The 17,813-nt window shown below is 37.4% G+C and overlaps 1 protein-coding gene across 1 annotated transcript in view; it reads right to left on the bottom strand.

The window, feature by feature from the left end:
- Positions 1 to 16,951, bottom strand: part of auh (AU RNA binding protein/enoyl-CoA hydratase) — a 152,853-nt gene extending 135,902 nt beyond the window's left edge. The window contains 2 exon segments of the mRNA NM_001126065.1: positions 658 to 725; positions 16,733 to 16,951. Of these exon segments, the coding sequence (NP_001119537.1) occupies positions 658 to 725; positions 16,733 to 16,943 (279 nt within the window). The 5' untranslated portion in view covers positions 16,944 to 16,951.
- Between the last annotated feature and the right edge of the window lie 862 nt (positions 16,952 to 17,813).

Below are 17,813 nucleotides of genomic sequence, written 5' to 3' on the forward strand. Positions count from 1 at the left end.
TATCTCTACAGTACAGGGACTAAAAACCTTCACTTCTTTTTTTTTCTTACTTTTTCATAAAGCAACATTACATTTAAGATCTAATGTTGTTTTTCGTCAGTTCTTTGAAGTACCTCTGAATTATTTATTTAAAGCCCTGTAATGGTATAATGTTGGCCCTGATCTAGTAACTCACAACAACCATTCATATGGTGTGCTTTCATTATTATAACACCTGCACTAGAAAGTAAATTCTAACTGCTGACTGGTTCCTAGTAGTAGAATAAGGAAATGCACTGCCCATTTTATTGACTAATCCTTCTAAATGTTCCATTTCTCAGTGACCTTACTTACATGAACTCTGATCCTGCAACATAGCCTAACATTACCACCCAACCCAGAAGGACACAACAAAGGTTCTCTAAGGGAAACATGAAACATGACATTAGTCAGGCTATAAAGGCTGGTAAGTAGATCAAGGAAGCAAGTATTACATAAGATGTGATACAAGTAATCCTATTTTTTTTCCTAAACAAATCATTATTATATTTTGCTATATTCAAAGTGTTACCTACCAGAAATGCAAATGATAAATGATACATTTTATTAAATTTTAAAACTCTTAATTTCCTCCTACCCAAAGGTATCGTGTACAGGAAAGAAAAATATGTCACTCACCGATTTAACCAGACCTTTACTAATTGCATTTTTGGCCTGTGGTCGATTGATCCCAAGCACCACAATACCTGGTAGTAAGAAAGAAGCATTAAAACGTAATTCTGCAAGCGAAATCCTATTTTTGAAAGTTTTTCGTTTAGGAACTTAAGGGAAACTGTCACTGATATAAACATGCACCAAGAACAGGTATGGGATCTATTATCCAAAATAAAATGGATCTGAAGGATCTTTTTGTAATTTGGATCTCTCTACCTTAAGTCTGCTAAAAAGCATTTAAATAAAACCTAAAAGGATTGTTTTGTCACCCCACCAATATAGATTCATGCAGCTTAGTTACCATCAAGGTACCAACAAGGTACTGTTTTATTATTACAGAAAAGGAAAAAAAAATTTGTGTAATTACTACATAGCTGGCAGTATGTCACTTCCCTATGTTCTAAAGCATTGCACATTTTGATTGTATATATGTATAAATCACATATGTATTGTGTCTTGTATATATTTATATATTGTAATGTATTTTAGAATGTTGTTTTCTTTCATAATACAAAAAAATTAGATTTTGGGTGGCGGAGCCCTTTGAAGTCAACATATCTGTCAAAGTTTTCTAAATACATGTCAGTATAAAAAGTGCATAAAGATTTGTTTCAAATGCATCAAAACATGCACCAATGGAGATAGCATATGTTGGTATGTACACATTTTTATGAATAAAACTGCTTAGGGTGAAAATAATGGACACAGAAGACACTTTTCAAAAATTGCTATGGGTCATTGCAGCTGGGCAATAATAATTTTTTGCTGATAGGGCTGCTTTTGTAAGTAACTGTTACTTGAAGTTCCTAAACCTGACTGTTTTTGTCCCTTCTCAACCTCTCAGTTATAGCTTCTAATGCTAACGGACGCACAAACATGGCAGCCCCCTCATAGAAGTACATGGGGGATCAGATAGGGAATGAAAAAGCATTAAAAAATACTTTTATGGCAAAATTTTAAAGCTCATGCAAAAAAAATGTTATGATAGATGTAAAAAGAGTTTCATTTCTGGTGTCAGTATATCCTTAAAAGGGCAATTTAAGCATACTTTTATTTTCTCACTTGCTGACCCTTTCTTGAAACTATCTTCAAGGAGCAAAAATCCAAAAATAGGAAAAAAAAAGCTCCAGCAGATTAACTGCAAAACATTTATTATGGGTAGTGGTAACACGACATGTTTCGGGTTAATACCCTTTATCAAGTGTACAAAGACCATAACCATGTGATCTCATTTAAAGCCAAATTGACCTATGACCCACCAAGCACACAGCATTTCAGGAAACTTTCTTAAAGTGATAGTATAATAAGTTAACAAGTTAAACATAAGTGAAGGGTCATTATATAATATACCTTGTGTAAAAAATGCTATAGTTAAATATGGTAATGTTTCATTATACATTAACATTAAAGTGATAGTGCAGCAATTAGCATAAATAATGCCACAATGTGCATAGATTTGTTTAGGTTTGTTAAAATAGCATAAAAGGTAATAATTTATAAGATAATCAAAAACAAGTGCAAAGTGAATAAAGCATACAGTCCAAATACTAAGTCCGTAAGTGTTGATCCAATGTCCTTGGAAATCCATTAAAAACAGTTCCATAAAAGAGGAAGGGAGGTCCAGTTGAACCGAATCCACAAGAAACACTCCTGGGGGCCACTGCACGTTTACACGTGTCTAACCACACCAATGATAGGAAACTGCCCATACAGGGCCTATCCAGGGTAATATAATCCTTTATATATTGAAATTGCCTATACATGTTTAAATGCAACATTTTCAAATCATTTACGTATAAATTATTGTTACGAAATGGATACAATAAGCTGCAAAATATGCAAAAAGTTACTAATGAAGTATTACTTTTAACAGGCCAGCCTTATTATATATCTCTATCTCCTGTAATAGGTGACTCACCCATACCAATTTTTTTATTTTTATACAGCAGGAAATCCGTGTTTCGCAACGACTAGCAGGCTAACTTTATTCACCTGAAAAATAGAGTGGACAATACATAATTGAACCTACAGGAAACAGAGTAAACTATATTGTTCATTCATACCTCTGGGCATGACACAGTCTAGGCGCCTTATCCACCTAGCCTCTCTTTGTAATAGCAGCTTCTTCCAATCCCCACCTCTTACAGGTTTTTGTACCACCTCCAACACTTTCCATTTTAACTGACAGGCACTGTGCTTATTATCAATAAAGTGCCGTGACACAGATGTATCCGTGTAAGAATCCTTCTTAAAATTCCGAATATAGTTCTTATGCTCTTTTATACGTGTATTAACCGGACGGAAGGTTTTTCCCACGTATAGCATTCCGCACGGGCACTTTAATACATATATCACAAACTTGCTCTTACAAGTGGCATATGCTTTTAAAGGGATTTCCACTCCACTTAGTGGATGGTGTATGTTAGACCCCTTAATAATGGAACTGCAGCAATTGCATTCCATACATGGAAAAGTGCCTATCTTAGGTTTGCCTTCAAACAATGTCTTTGTACTAAATGATTGTGTTGGACATAAGATGTCCTTAAGAGACGAACCTCTTTTATACGCAAACCTAGGAAGCTTGCTGAATAAACTGCCATGTTTTGTATCTGATTGTAATATGGGCCAGTACTTTCTAATCACATTTTCTATTTTCCGGCTTTTCTTATCAAATTTCCCCACAAAAGTCATTCTATTGTCATTACAAATATGAGATTTAGGCTTTAATAATTGCTCACGAGGCAACTTACCAACCTCATTAGCGACATGTTCTAATTTTTGTTTGGGGTAACCCCTATCCATAAAACGCTTTGTCAAATCATTAGCAGCATCTCTATACAAAGAGTCATTAGAAGCGATTTTCCTTGCCCGAATATACTGACCCTTAGGTATTGCTTTCAATGTAAGGGGGTGGTGGCAGCTCCTGATATGCAAAAGGTTATTCCTATCCATTTTTTTGCGATATAGCCCTGTGACTAGTTTATTACCATCCAATTTAATGTTGACGTCAAGAAAATTAATCTCAGTAGTAGAGGTCTCAAAAGTGAATTTAACCGTTGGGTGTGATTTATTTGCTTCAGATACCATTTGCTCAAATTTACCAATCGGACCAACCCATAAAATTAAGGTATCATCCACATACCTGAAATACTGTTTAATATATGGTAAATAGGTCTTGTTAAGAAACAATTTTTTCTCCAACTCATAAACAAAAAGGTTGGCAAGGGATGGCGCGACCGCTGACCCCATTGACGTGCCTTGTTGCTGCCAGAAAAATTGCCCATCGTACATGAAATAGTTTTTCTTTAACACTATTTCAAGGCAGTCCAGAATAAAGTAAATCAGGGCATTAGATAAATTTGTATCCAATAGTGCGTTTTCCACACAACTTAGAGCCTCCTCCTGTGGTATTGATGTAAAAAGGCTTTCAATATCAATACTACAGAGGATAATGTCACCTTCCAATGGACCCAAAGCATTCAATTTATTTAATAAATCGGTAGTATCTTTAAGGCAGGTGGGTAAATTGCTGACCAATTTTTGCAAGTGAAAATCAACAAATTTAGAAAGTGGTTCAAGGACTGAACCCACACCTGACACAATTGGTCTACCTGGAGGATTAATTAAAGTTTTATGAATCTTGGGCAGTATATATAATAATGGAATTTTAGGAAATTCTGTAGTAAGAAAATCCCTGGTACTCTTATCAATAGTGCCCATAAGGAATGCATCATAAACCATTGTATCTATAGTATTTTTAATCTTACCCGTGGGATCTGAGTCTATAGTACAATAGTGCCCCTGGATATTCAATAACCGCATTACTTCTTCATTATATTTGTCTCTATCTAGGACCACCACCGCTCCCCCCTTATCTGCCTTTTTAATTATAATGTTGTGGTTATTTTTGAGAGTAATCAGTGCATGTCGTTCCCTTTTAGTGAGATTGGGGTGATATTTGGTTCCTATATCATTATCCCAAATATCTTTAACTTCATTAGTTACCACTTTGACAAAAGTATCCAAAGACACACTTGTAACATCAGGTAAATAATTACTTTTCTTTTTAAGACCCGGATATTGGACCTGGGTCCCTGTTTGGGTCTCAGTAAAACACATTTTTATCTTAAGGGATCTAATAAACCTAAAAAAGTCTACTTCCCAATCAAAAAATTCAGTGAAATAATCAGGTACAAAACCCAGTCCCTTATTAATAACTGACAGTTCAAACTCAGTTAAAGTGCTGGAGGATAAGTTAACAACCAGGCTATTTACCTCCTGCTGCTGGTGCTGCGTTCCCTCTGAGGATAAGCTTCTCTGGGAATGGGGTGCCGTGGATTTCTCCTTCTCGTAATAGCCATACTTCTGTTGGGTGGTTCCCCTAAAAAATGTGCAGAACTTTTTCCTGATAGATACTCCTCCTCTTCAGTACTGGTGTATGCTGAGGAATTGGTATTGCTTATGCTGTAGTGAGGTTTCCTTGCGGTACGCTGGGGTCTGCGTTGATTATAATCACGAGATCCTGCAGCTTGTTCCCTCATTACCGGGTACTTTCCGACATCCCTGCGCCTCTCACTCACCAGGGCTGGCGACCCATCTGCTGCCCTCTTCCGATGCTGCCAAACGCGCTCCTCTCTCCAATTATAGACACGACCCATCTCGTAGTCCCTGCAATCGCGCTGGTACTTGCGCCGTTTCCTCTCCGTGACCTCCTCCTGTAGTCGTGCAAGCGTTCCAGCGTGGTCTGCAAACGTCACTTCTGCCCTGGCATTACCAACAGCACATATCACTCCTGTTTTGGCAGTGGCAATATCAAGTTTCAAGTCATTTATCTCAGTATCTAGGCATTCAATAGTGAGTAACATAAAGTCTATTGAGCATTTATTACAAATTTCTTGCCACCTTGTGGCCATTAAAGGGTTATTAATGCATAAGTTTGGTTTGTTACTCACTCTTAAGCCTCTAGGAATTTTGCCATTGCGAACATACTCCGTCAATGTTGAACGATGTAATCTTAAGTGTAACAGTCTTTTCTCAAGCTGCAAAAGTGCAAATGCGGATTCCTCTGTATCGCCAACTGCAAAATTTAATTTCAATTGGTCATCTTGACACAATATACGCTCCAAATCCATTTCACTATAGGCAAATGTCGAACTGGTCTTTGCATCCACTGACCCAAGCATTTTAACAGCCCTTAAGCTGATAATACAAGTTCACCCAAGCACAGAACATACGTTCAAAAATGAAAAATTATTGGTGAACTTTGTATAAAGTACTTACGAAAAATGCTTTAGCTCCTAGTTGTTGCTCTGTGCTGCAACCAAATACAACTGCAAAAATCCAAAAATAGGAAAAAAAAGCTCCAGCAGATTAACTGCAAAACATTTATTATGGGTAGTGGTAACACGACATGTTTCGGGTTAATACCCTTTATCAAGTGTACAAAGACCATAACCATGTGATCTCATTTAAAGCCAAATTGACCTATGACCCACCAAGCACACAGCATTTCAGGAAACTTTCTTAAAGTGATAGTATAATAAGTTAACAAGTTAAACATAAGTGAAGGGTCATTATATAATATACCTTGTGTAAAAAATGCTATAGTTAAATATGGTAATGTTTCATTATACATTAACATTAAAGTGATAGTGCAGCAATTAGCATAAATAATGCCACAATGTGCATAGATTTGTTTAGGTTTGTTAAAATAGCATAAAAGGTAATAATTTATAAGATAATCAAAAACAAGTGCAAAGTGAATAAAGCATACAGTCCAAATACTAAGTCCGTAAGTGTTGATCCAATGTCCTTGGAAATCCATTAAAAACAGTTCCATAAAAGAGGAAGGGAGGTCCAGTTGAACCGAATCCACAAGAAACACTCCTGGGGGCCACTGCACGTTTACACGTGTCTAACCACACCAATGATAGGAAACTGCCCATACAGGGCCTATCCAGGGTAATATAATCCTTTATATATTGAAATTGCCTATACATGTTTAAATGCAACATTTTCAAATCATTTACGTATAAATTATTGTTACGAAATGGATACAATAAGCTGCAAAATATGCAAAAAGTTACTAATGAAGTATTACTTTTAACAGGCCAGCCTTATTATATATCTCTATCTCCTGTAATAGGTGACTCACCCATACCATTTTTTTTATTTTTATACAGCAGGAAATCCGTGTTTCGCAACGACTAGCAGGCTAACTTTATTCACCTGAAAAATAGAGTGGACAATACATAATTGAACCTACAGGAAACAGAGTAAACTATATTGTTCATTCATACCTCTGGGCATGACACAGTCTAGGCGCCTTATCCACCTAGCCTCTCTTTGTAATAGCAGCTTCTTCCAATCCCCACCTCTTACAGGTTTTTGTACCACCTCCAACACTTTCCATTTTAACTGACAGGCACTGTGCTTATTATCAATAAAGTGCCGTGACACAGATGTATCCGTGTAAGAATCCTTCTTAAAATTCCGAATATAGTTCTTATGCTCTTTTATACGTGTATTAACCGGACGGAAGGTTTTTCCCACGTATAGCATTCCGCACGGGCACTTTAATACATATATCACAAACTTGCTCTTACAAGTGGCATATGCTTTTAAAGGGATTTCCACTCCACTTAGTGGATGGTGTATGTTAGACCCCTTAATAATGGAACTGCAGCAATTGCATTCCATACATGGAAAAGTGCCTATCTTAGGTTTGCCTTCAAACAATGTCTTTGTACTAAATGATTGTGTTGGACATAAGATGTCCTTAAGAGACGAACCTCTTTTATACGCAAACCTAGGAAGCTTGCTGAATAAACTGCCATGTTTTGTATCTGATTGTAATATGGGCCAGTACTTTCTAATCACATTTTCTATTTTCCGGCTTTTCTTATCAAATTTCCCCACAAAAGTCATTCTATTGTCATTACAAATATGAGATTTAGGCTTTAATAATTGCTCACGAGGCAACTTACCAACCTCATTAGCGACATGTTCTAATTTTTGTTTGGGGTAACCCCTATCCATAAAACGCTTTGTCAAATCATTAGCAGCATCTCTATACAAAGAGTCATTAGAAGCGATTTTCCTTGCCCGAATATACTGACCCTTAGGTATTGCTTTCAATGTAAGGGGGTGGTGGCAGCTCCTGATATGCAAAAGGTTATTCCTATCCATTTTTTTTGCGATATAGCCCTGTGACTAGTTTATTACCATCCAATTTAATGTTGACGTCAAGAAAATTAATCTCAGTAGTAGAGGTCTCAAAAGTGAATTTAAAATAGAAAATGTGATTAGAAAGTACTGGCCCATATTACAATCAGATACAAAACATGGCAGTTTATTCAGCAAGCTTCCTAGGTTTGCGTATAAAAGAGGTTCGTCTCTTAAGGACATCTTATGTCCAACACAATCATTTAGTACAAAGACATTGTTTGAAGGCAAACCTAAGATAGGCACTTTTCCATGTATGGAATGCAATTGCTGCAGTTCCATTATTAAGGGGTCTAACATACACCATCCACTAAGTGGAGTGGAAATCCCTTTAAAAGCATATGCCACTTGTAAGAGCAAGTTTGTGATATATGTATTAAAGTGCCCGTGCGGAATGCTATACGTGGGAAAAACCTTCCGTCCGGTTAATACACGTATAAAAGAGCATAAGAACTATATTCGGAATTTTAAGAAGGATTCTTACACGGATACATCTGTGTCACGGCACTTTATTGATAATAAGCACAGTGCCTGTCAGTTAAAATGGAAAGTGTTGGAGGTGGTACAAAAACCTGTAAGAGGTGGGGATTGGAAGAAGCTGCTATTACAAAGAGAGGCTAGGTGGATAAGGCGCCTAGACTGTGTCATGCCCAGAGGTATGAATGAACAATATAGTTTACTCTGTTTCCTGTAGGTTCAATTATGTATTGTCCACTCTATTTTTCAGGTGAATAAAGTTAGCCTGCTAGTCGTTGCGAAACACGGATTTCCTGCTGTATAAAAATAAAAAAATTGGTATGGGTGAGTCACCTATTACAGGAGATAGAGATATATAATAAGGCTGGCCTGTTAAAAGTAATACTTCATTAGTAACTTTTTGCATATTTTGCAGCTTATTGTATCCATTTCGTAACAATAATTTATACGTAAATGATTTGAAAATGTTGCATTTAAACATGTATAGGCAATTTCAATATATAAAGGATTATATTACCCTGGATAGGCCCTGTATGGGCAGTTTCCTATCATTGGTGTGGTTAGACACGTGTAAACGTGCAGTGGCCCCCAGGAGTGTTTCTTGTGGATTCGGTTCAACTGGACCTCCCTTCCTCTTTTATGGAACTGTTTTTAATGGATTTCCAAGGACATTGGATCAACACTTACGGACTTAGTATTTGGACTGTATGCTTTATTCACTTTGCACTTGTTTTTGATTATCTTATAAATTATTACCTTTTATGCTATTTTAACAAACCTAAACAAATCTATGCACATTGTGGCATTATTTATGCTAATTGCTGCACTATCACTTTAATGTTAATGTATAATGAAACATTACCATATTTAACTATAGCATTTTTTACACAAGGTATATTATATAATGACCCTTCACTTATGTTTAACTTGTTAACTTATTATACTATCACTTTAAGAAAGTTTCCTGAAATGCTGTGTGCTTGGTGGGTCATAGGTCAATTTGGCTTTAAATGAGATCACATGGTTATGGTCTTTGTACACTTGATAAAGGGTATTAACCCGAAACATGTCGTGTTACCACTACCCATAATAAATGTTTTGCAGTTAATCTGCTGGAGCTTTTTTTTCCTATTTTTGGATTTTTGCAGTTGTATTTGGTTGCAGCACAGAGCAACAACTAGGAGCTAAAGCATTTTTCGTAAGTACTTTATACAAAGTTCACCAATAATTTTTCATTTTTATCTTCAAGGAGGTAATACAGCTCTCTCTGTAAAATAATGTTTTTACTATTAAAGATATCAATATATCAACAGATGTTTAACGTTTAAAGGGCACAACTAAAAGGAATGTGGTATTAGTAGGTATTCTAACTAGAAAATAAAGATTCTCACCCAAAAATTAGTATAGAAAAATTGCTGTTAAAATGATAGACTATTTAAATTCAATATCAACAAGCTGCTGTCCAGTCTATCAACATTTCACCAATAATTAAATCAGTAATATTATACATACAGTAAAAGCATACATCCTTTTATTTCATAAATGAAATTGCCAAAACCATTCAACAAATAAGGTAAAAACATTTGAAATCACACAACCTCCCAGTTTATTTGCTCATAAGTTAAAGTAAAACTATACGCCCAAACAATTTAGGTCTCTTTAAAGATATATTGCATAAACATGCTCAAATGTAAAACCCTGTTTCATCTACAAAAGCCATTTTCATAAAAACATACTTTTTTAGTCGTATGTGCTATTGAGTAATACTAAATAGAAAATTGCCATTTAAGAATTAAGGGCCGCCTCCTGGGATCATAGGATTCTGTCTTTTGCTTCCACACTTTCACACTTCCTGTTACAGTTAAAGCTGCATTGTTTCTGGTCATGTGATCTCTGAGGGAGCACACAGCACATCAGTAAATGAAGGATCAAGGAAAAGGATGTAAAAGGGCAATATTTACTGAGATAAATTCTAGTTTGGTGAGATTCTTTAATAGCTCACTTAACATAATATAAAGTATCTGTTGGTTAAAGGGGACATATACCAAAAATTTTTACAATGTACTAAACCATGTAAAATAATGTAAAATAGAAGTAAATGCTTTTATTTTAATACCTTTGGATCCAAATATGTCCATAACTGCTTGAAAACTGTGCTCTACACACCCCTTTTGCAAGCTTCCGGTTTAGGACTCTTCAGTATGTGGCTGGGAGCCACTGGCCCTGATCTACTTCTACTGATTCTACTAACAGAGCAGCAGCTACTTAAAGTGCAGTGAACATGCATAGAGTGGGCGGAGCTTTTTTATGTCACAGGTAGTACTGCTCTGCTCATGCCCCTCCCTTCCCCTGCTTGCCTGCCTGCTATGATCGCTCCTGTCCCTCTGTGCTCTGCTTGTTTAACCCCCAACTGATCGTTTCCCTCTGTCTCCCTCTCTGTGCTCAGATCAGTCCCCCCCCTGTTCATTTGTGAATCATACACATTTGCTTTGAAAAATACCATTCCACTATCAACAAAGGAACATGTTACTATTGTATTTTTTTACATTTTACAACTAAGCTTATTGATGCAGCAGCACAAGCAAAACTATGCAGCCAAGAAACAGAGAGACACAGAAGGAGGAAACTGGGAGGGGTTTTCCCTGCTACTGTTGAGTTAAGCCTGTCAATCAGTGTTGTGACTAAAGCGACACTCCCACCTTTCATTTCACTCTGGCTTATGACTTGAGAGGTTGTCTCTGCAGGTCTCATATTGCTTTCAAACATCTTTTTTCTGCATCATTTCACATTTTGAAGGAGGATGAATATTATAACTGAATATGGACTTTATATAAAATGTCTCCTTTAAGTACTCATTCTCGGAGTATTAGTTTTCCTTTAACAAAATAAAACGATGTAGGAAGCAAAAAATGGAATGATAAATTATGAAATTGCCATATTGTCTACAGGCAATGCGCAAATCTTGCGCTAAGTGATGGGAGGGAACAGAAACCTTCTCTCCAGACACTCCATAAAAGCATCACTGGCACACATATGCAATCTAGCACAGAAAAAAAAACCCTGTATTTTATTGTCAATGTTGGGAGGTGTTCCACTTTACCTTTCAAAGAAAAAGCATTAAAAAAAATATATATATAAATAAATAAAATAAATATAAATCCCGTGCTTCTTAGTGTTCCACTTTGCCAGATTTTTCCAAATACCAGTCCTGCTTTTGGGATGGTGAATCAAAAAGCAATTGATGAAAAAAAGTAAAGGAATTGGCTCGTAGATGTAGTCCTTGGTCCAAATGCTCCTATAAATGCTGTTTTCACTTGATCATTTGGCCCCACATCGCCCATCTTAGGTGGGCATATCAGGGGAAGATCTGGCCACCTTAAGACCATCATTCCCTAGGTCTAAGGGCATGGCTATGGGTTTTTCCCCCAGAGAAGAGAAAGTTGTGAAAAACATGAGACCCTTTTTTTACTCTATCATCCCAAAGCCTAGGGAGATAAGGTTCTTCCCTTGGGCTTTGGGGTCACAGCTTTAAATGTGATGCCTGGACCACTGCCTGACTAAAGCTGGCCATACACGCACCAATAATATTGTACAAATTTCGCCGATCGGGCGGGTTAAAAAATTTTGATCGGGCACTGTAGAAGGCGCCTGAGCAAAATCTGCCTTCAGGGCTGAATCGGCAGAAGGAGGTAGAAATCCTGTTGTTTCTACCTCCATATCTGATGTTTCATCCCTGAACGTCAGTGGCGGATTGGAACGATCTTTCGTGCAAAATCGGCACATGTGTGGCCACCTTAAGATAGTCAGCGCTACCATAACATGAAAAGCTTTCTTTGCTTACTGTCACGCTCAGATTTGTTCATTGCTGCTGCTTAAAAAGGAAGTAAAGGATGACATGAAAGTAAGTACATTTGCATAAAGTCCCCCAAGGCGCAGTGGTTAATTGCGTCAGCAAAAGGGCTATTCAGTCAAAGCCTCTTTCATATAAGGTGCAGTCAGTAGGAATTAGGAGTGATGGGCCAGCATCCCTCAGCAGCTATCCCAGACTCTCTAGCTTCAGTAATGTGTCTCTGTCAGTGGTCTGCAGATCTTTCTACAATCTTTCTTTAGTTCTAATTTCTAAGTTCTAGTTTCTAAATTCTAATGCCATGTCTTTAAGTTGTGGTGTAATAACAGTTTCAGTTTCACTTTCAGGTCTCTATATAGTTCCTTGAGGTTATACTGCATACACTTTCTGTAAGTATTCGCAGCATTATGTCTTGAGCTGATGCAACATTACAGTTCAGAATGATTTCACAAATAAGGGCCTGTTTCATAAAAATGTAATTGGATTGCTCCTAAAAGGTTTCTCATTGTCCACTGGACAGCATTGTTCTCTGCAGGCTCTACGTCTCTCTCTCAGATGAGAAACAGTACAAAATGATCTACATGCTAAATATATATTGAACGTGTTTGAATATTTGCTTTAAACAGCAACATTCTTTTAAAATAAATCAGGTTGCTATGGTAACACCTGAAGGTTTTTCTCAAAATAATTCCCAGGCTAAAGCAATAGCCACAACACATTATACCTCTGACATTAGCCAAAGCAGAATGGAACAATTACTATATGTTATTCTTTGTGACTCACTTAACTGTGGGGGCTTTAAAACACTAAGCAACATAGTCATTGGTATGTTATTTATCTTTATCCTCATTCATACAACTGCAACATAAAGAAATAAATCTGATTCATGTTCTTTAAATCTTTGATGCCAAAAAAATGCTGGAATCACTTGAGCTTCACTGCTACAAAAAAAGCAGTTTGTGGCTGCCAGCATAAGAGAGGTCCCTGATAATATCCTTTAGTAAAGGGGAAGTATCTGGACAGGAGTATTCTATTTACAAACCTATCTTCAAAGCACAATGATAGGTTCTATTTTAATCTTAAAAAGGGTCTAACTGTTTTTTAGTCTGTACGTCTCAGCGGTTATCCAAAAAATATACATGAATCAGAGGGTAATTATCAAATAAAAATGAGATTAAAAAGCAATTTAATGAAAATAAGAAACTTTGCAAAATCAAACATAACAATTAAAAATGTTGTACTGTTTCTGAACTAATCAAGTTACTCTTCAGTATCCTGCTATAAGCAATCTGTCTCTGTACATGGAGCCTTGTGTCAGTCAGTTTTTTGTTTTGTTTTTTGTTTTTTTGGAAAAAAGACATGTGCCAAGAGGGGGGTGGGTAGAAGTAAATTGATTATTTTAGAAATTATACAACATTTTTAACTCATAATATTTACTTTCATTCATTATTATTAATTATATATATATTATTTCATTAAATATTTAATTTCATATATCCATGCGATTAGGCTTATACTAAAGAGAAGCTATCACTAAAATTGGAGAAAATTCTCAAGAGAAACTTTTCATACTATAGCTGAATAGGGAAAATTACTGACAAATTTTCACAGAGAATTTACAGCAGAAGAAACTCACAAAAGCGTACTTACAATTTTTAGTACACATTAATGTGTTCTAAAAATACACCTGATGAAGTAAGGCTAACTTAGGTATAGTAAGATGTGTAAAAAAATCACACTTTAGTAAAAATGCCCCACTGTGTAGATGCTGAAGAACTGCAGAAGGAAGAGTACAACCTTTGCTCAGGAGCAGTAATCCACAGCAACCAACCAGTAGGAAACATTTACTGGTCACCTGTTCAAAAGTAAAGATCTTGGTTTGGTTGATTGATTGCTATAGGTAACAGCTTCTTTGCAAACTTAGTGTCTTTTATTACGTATGGGGGTTAGTGACAATTTGCTATCCTAGGAATTGAGTCAGAATCACTACCGATGGACCACTTTATTTTAATTGCATTTTAAGTACCCGCCCATCAGTTCAGTCTCAATAGGGAATATACCCCTATGATGTTTATATGAGTAAGTTGATGTCGAGTGCTTGTTTTTAACAAATACTTGTGTTTTATGTCTTAATTTTGTGCTTATTATATGTTTTGTTTCATTTTTCTTTAGGACAATAAGATTTAAAGATGTGGGAGCTCCTGATCCATATTAGTTCTGGGGTTAATTGTCCCCTGAATTTGGCATTGGAGCCAGAGAGATATTTGATGGATGAAATATACTGCAGTAAGATACTGTCCATTTCAAGATCTGTTCAATTTGTTATATGTGATACATGTCACAGGGCACTTAGTATATTGCATGCACAGGCATTTATCTTGTAATTTATTGTGTCTACTAAATATATTCACGGAATATTATGGGTTAAATGGAGGTAAATAAGGGGTTAATTGTCCCCTGAATTTGGCATTGGAGCCAGAGAGATATTTGATGGATGAAATATACTGCAGTAGGATGCTGTCCATTTCAAGATCTGTTTAATTTGTTATATATGTTATATGTGATACATGCCACTTGTTATATTGTATACATAGGCACTTAGTTTGCATTTCATTGTGTGCACTAAATATATTCACAGAATATTATGGGTTAAATGCAGGTGAATATGGACTGATCCTCCTCTTCCTGTGGGTATTTAAACATTTGTTTGTATTTGTACTAATAGGCTTGATAAAGGGCTGGATTGAAGCCTTTGGCACTTGAGTAAAGATTGACATTTTTCAAAACAATCGGAGTGCTGCTGTTTTCATAATTTTTGTATTTATTTGCCCGGGCAGTGGGTACAGCGTGCACCTGGGGCTGCAAAAAGCTATTTTCACTGTGTAAGCATATGTTAACTGATTTGCCCATCAGTTCAGTGTTACATGTATCGGACCCCTTATCTGGAAACCCATTATCCAGAAAGCTCCGAATTACAGAAAGCCCGTCTCCAATAGACTCCATTTTAGTCAAATAATTCAAAATTGTAAAACTGATTTCCTTTTTCTCTGTAGTAATAAAACAGTATCTTGTCATTTATCCCAACTAAGATAGAAATAATCCTTATTGGATGCAAAACAATCCTATTGGGGTTAATTAATGTTTTATTGATTTTTTAGTAGACTTAAGGCATGGAGATCCAAATTACGGAAAGACCTCTTATCCGGAATACCCTTGGTCTCGATTCTGGCTAATGGGTCCTGTACCTGTACTACAGAATTCTGCTGCTCCATCCAGTGGTCATGCTGGGCTGGGGATAGCACAAGTCAATATTTAGGCTGAAGTATTGTTTATAGTTGTACTTTAAAGGAGACATATCCTATAAAAATTAAGAATGTACCAGAGAATTATACTCCTCCAGATATAGAAGGAATGTGCTTAAAAAAAGTTGACTGATTTATTGAGAAATTCCACCAAAACTCCACTAGTCCCGCCCATCAGTTCCACTTCCTGCTGGCTGAATTCTCTGGATGAGCTGGGGAGCCGGCGGCCCTCCGTACACTGCACTATAAGATGGGAACCAATCAGCAGCTAGACTGACCTGATAGGGAACTGAAGCCTGTCTTTGCTTGTGGGAGTGCAGGGCTGTGATTGGCTCTCCCCCTCCTACTGTGCTTCTGGCAGGGACAGTTAGGACACGCCCACTCTCCATTTCAAACTCAGACAGAGAAGTGAGAGGATCTATAGGGAGCTCCAATAAAGGGGCCATTTTTACAGATAGGATTAATTTTTAGCACAAAGTGAAACCAGCACCGTATATTATTCATAATTGCCTACAAAATTAGGGTTTTCCCATTTATCCAATATGTCCCCTTTAACCTATAGAAGAGTGGCATGCCCCCAGTCAAGCAGACTTTCATGACCCACTCCCAGTGGACAGCTGCATGTCAGAGTCATGGAGTTCCCTATTAATACTGGGCTGTGGGCTGCGTCCAGGTAGGTTTAAAAAAACAATAGTACAGTGATATTTTAGTCGTATTGCATAATTCCTATAATTTATAAGAACATCTCAGAATCATTTTAAGAATTTTGCACATGGCAATATTGGGCATGTGGCTTATTTCACTGTGGGTGTGGCTTATTGTTTCTGGCATGGCTTTTAAAATAAAGGGTATACACAACTCTACCACCCATTATCAACGTTTCAGAAGGGCCCCTGCCGCACAGTACTGCTTGCATGGGAAAGTTTTACATGACAGTCTTGCTCCCAGATGACAAAGGGTTCCAATCTCATTTAGCATTTGATATGAATAATGAATGATAACCACCTATTTAAAAGAACTGGTTCCTAGAAATGCCCTATGTGTCAGATCACCTGCTCATGATATTTTACTATCCACAACTCTTTTTGAGTTAATGGGTTTCATTTCTTTTCATATCTCTACATTTTTTTAACCATCTATCCCATTTTTATTCATAAAGTTGTCACCACTTGTGACGTCATGCAGTTACCTTGATCGTCACCTTCCAAGTATCTGACCCTTAGCTCGTCTTCGCCCTTCTCGGCCGAGCTGTAATAGCGCTCTCCGTGGCCGCACCCACTGAGCCCCACCTGTACCTGTGTTGCTGGGGGGCTGCGAGGTAGCAACCACGAGGCGGCGCATGAAGTCAGCCTTGCTCCACTGCCGCAGCTCAAGACCCTCAGACCTGCCAGAGCCGCCATGTTTGCTGACGTCACTGGAACGCAGCGCTGCCGTCGCCGCCACCTCTACTGGTGCTGGAGCACAGGGGCTGCTGCTGTTTGCTCGCCCAAACAGTTGTTTATAAAGATTAGTTTAAAAAAGTAGATGCTAGTGTTCTTGTGTCAAATTGGCAGGTGCATAGTAGGTTTGAGCAGCAGTATAGGTAGCATAACATATCTTAACGTAATGTCGGAGCGGGAAGTGTGAGTGCATATATACACATCGTGTGTCTCTATAATTCAACTAAAAACATGCGTGAAGCTAAATAAAAACAAAATTGAATCTGGCAATCAAATTCTCATAAATAAAGTAACAAAACTCGCAATTTTGCGCCAAATTTTTTTTTTTAATTGTTAAATGTTAGATGTCTAATGCCTGTTGGTATTACACAAACTGCTGTAGGAACTGGACAAACCTGAATTGGTCCGCAGCAGAAAGTGTGCCTGATGTCTCCAGAAAGTGATTCCAATGGCAATCAGCATCATGTCTAAAGCTGGCCATACACGTGGCGATCGTCGCACGAAACATCGTCAGATCCGCCACACACCATTCAGGGCTGAATCGGCAGGTAAGGAGGTAGAAACAATAGGATTTCTACCTCCTTCTGCCGATTCAGCGCTGAAGGGAGATTTTGGTCAGGCGCCTTCTATGGCGCCCGATCAAAATTTTCAAACTGGTCCGATCGGCGAGTCGGCCGATATCAGCAGGTTCCTGCGATATCGGTCGACTCGCCGACATACCATACACGCACCGAATATCGTACGAAACGAGGTTTCGTACGATATTATCGGTGTGTGTATGGCCACCTTAACTTTGCATTGGCAAACAAGAACAGCCCTTAATATCATACT

This window comes from Xenopus tropicalis, chromosome 1 (assembly GCF_000004195.4).
Source record: "Xenopus tropicalis strain Nigerian chromosome 1, UCB_Xtro_10.0, whole genome shotgun sequence".
Lineage (NCBI taxonomy): Eukaryota > Metazoa > Chordata > Amphibia > Anura > Pipidae > Xenopus > Xenopus tropicalis.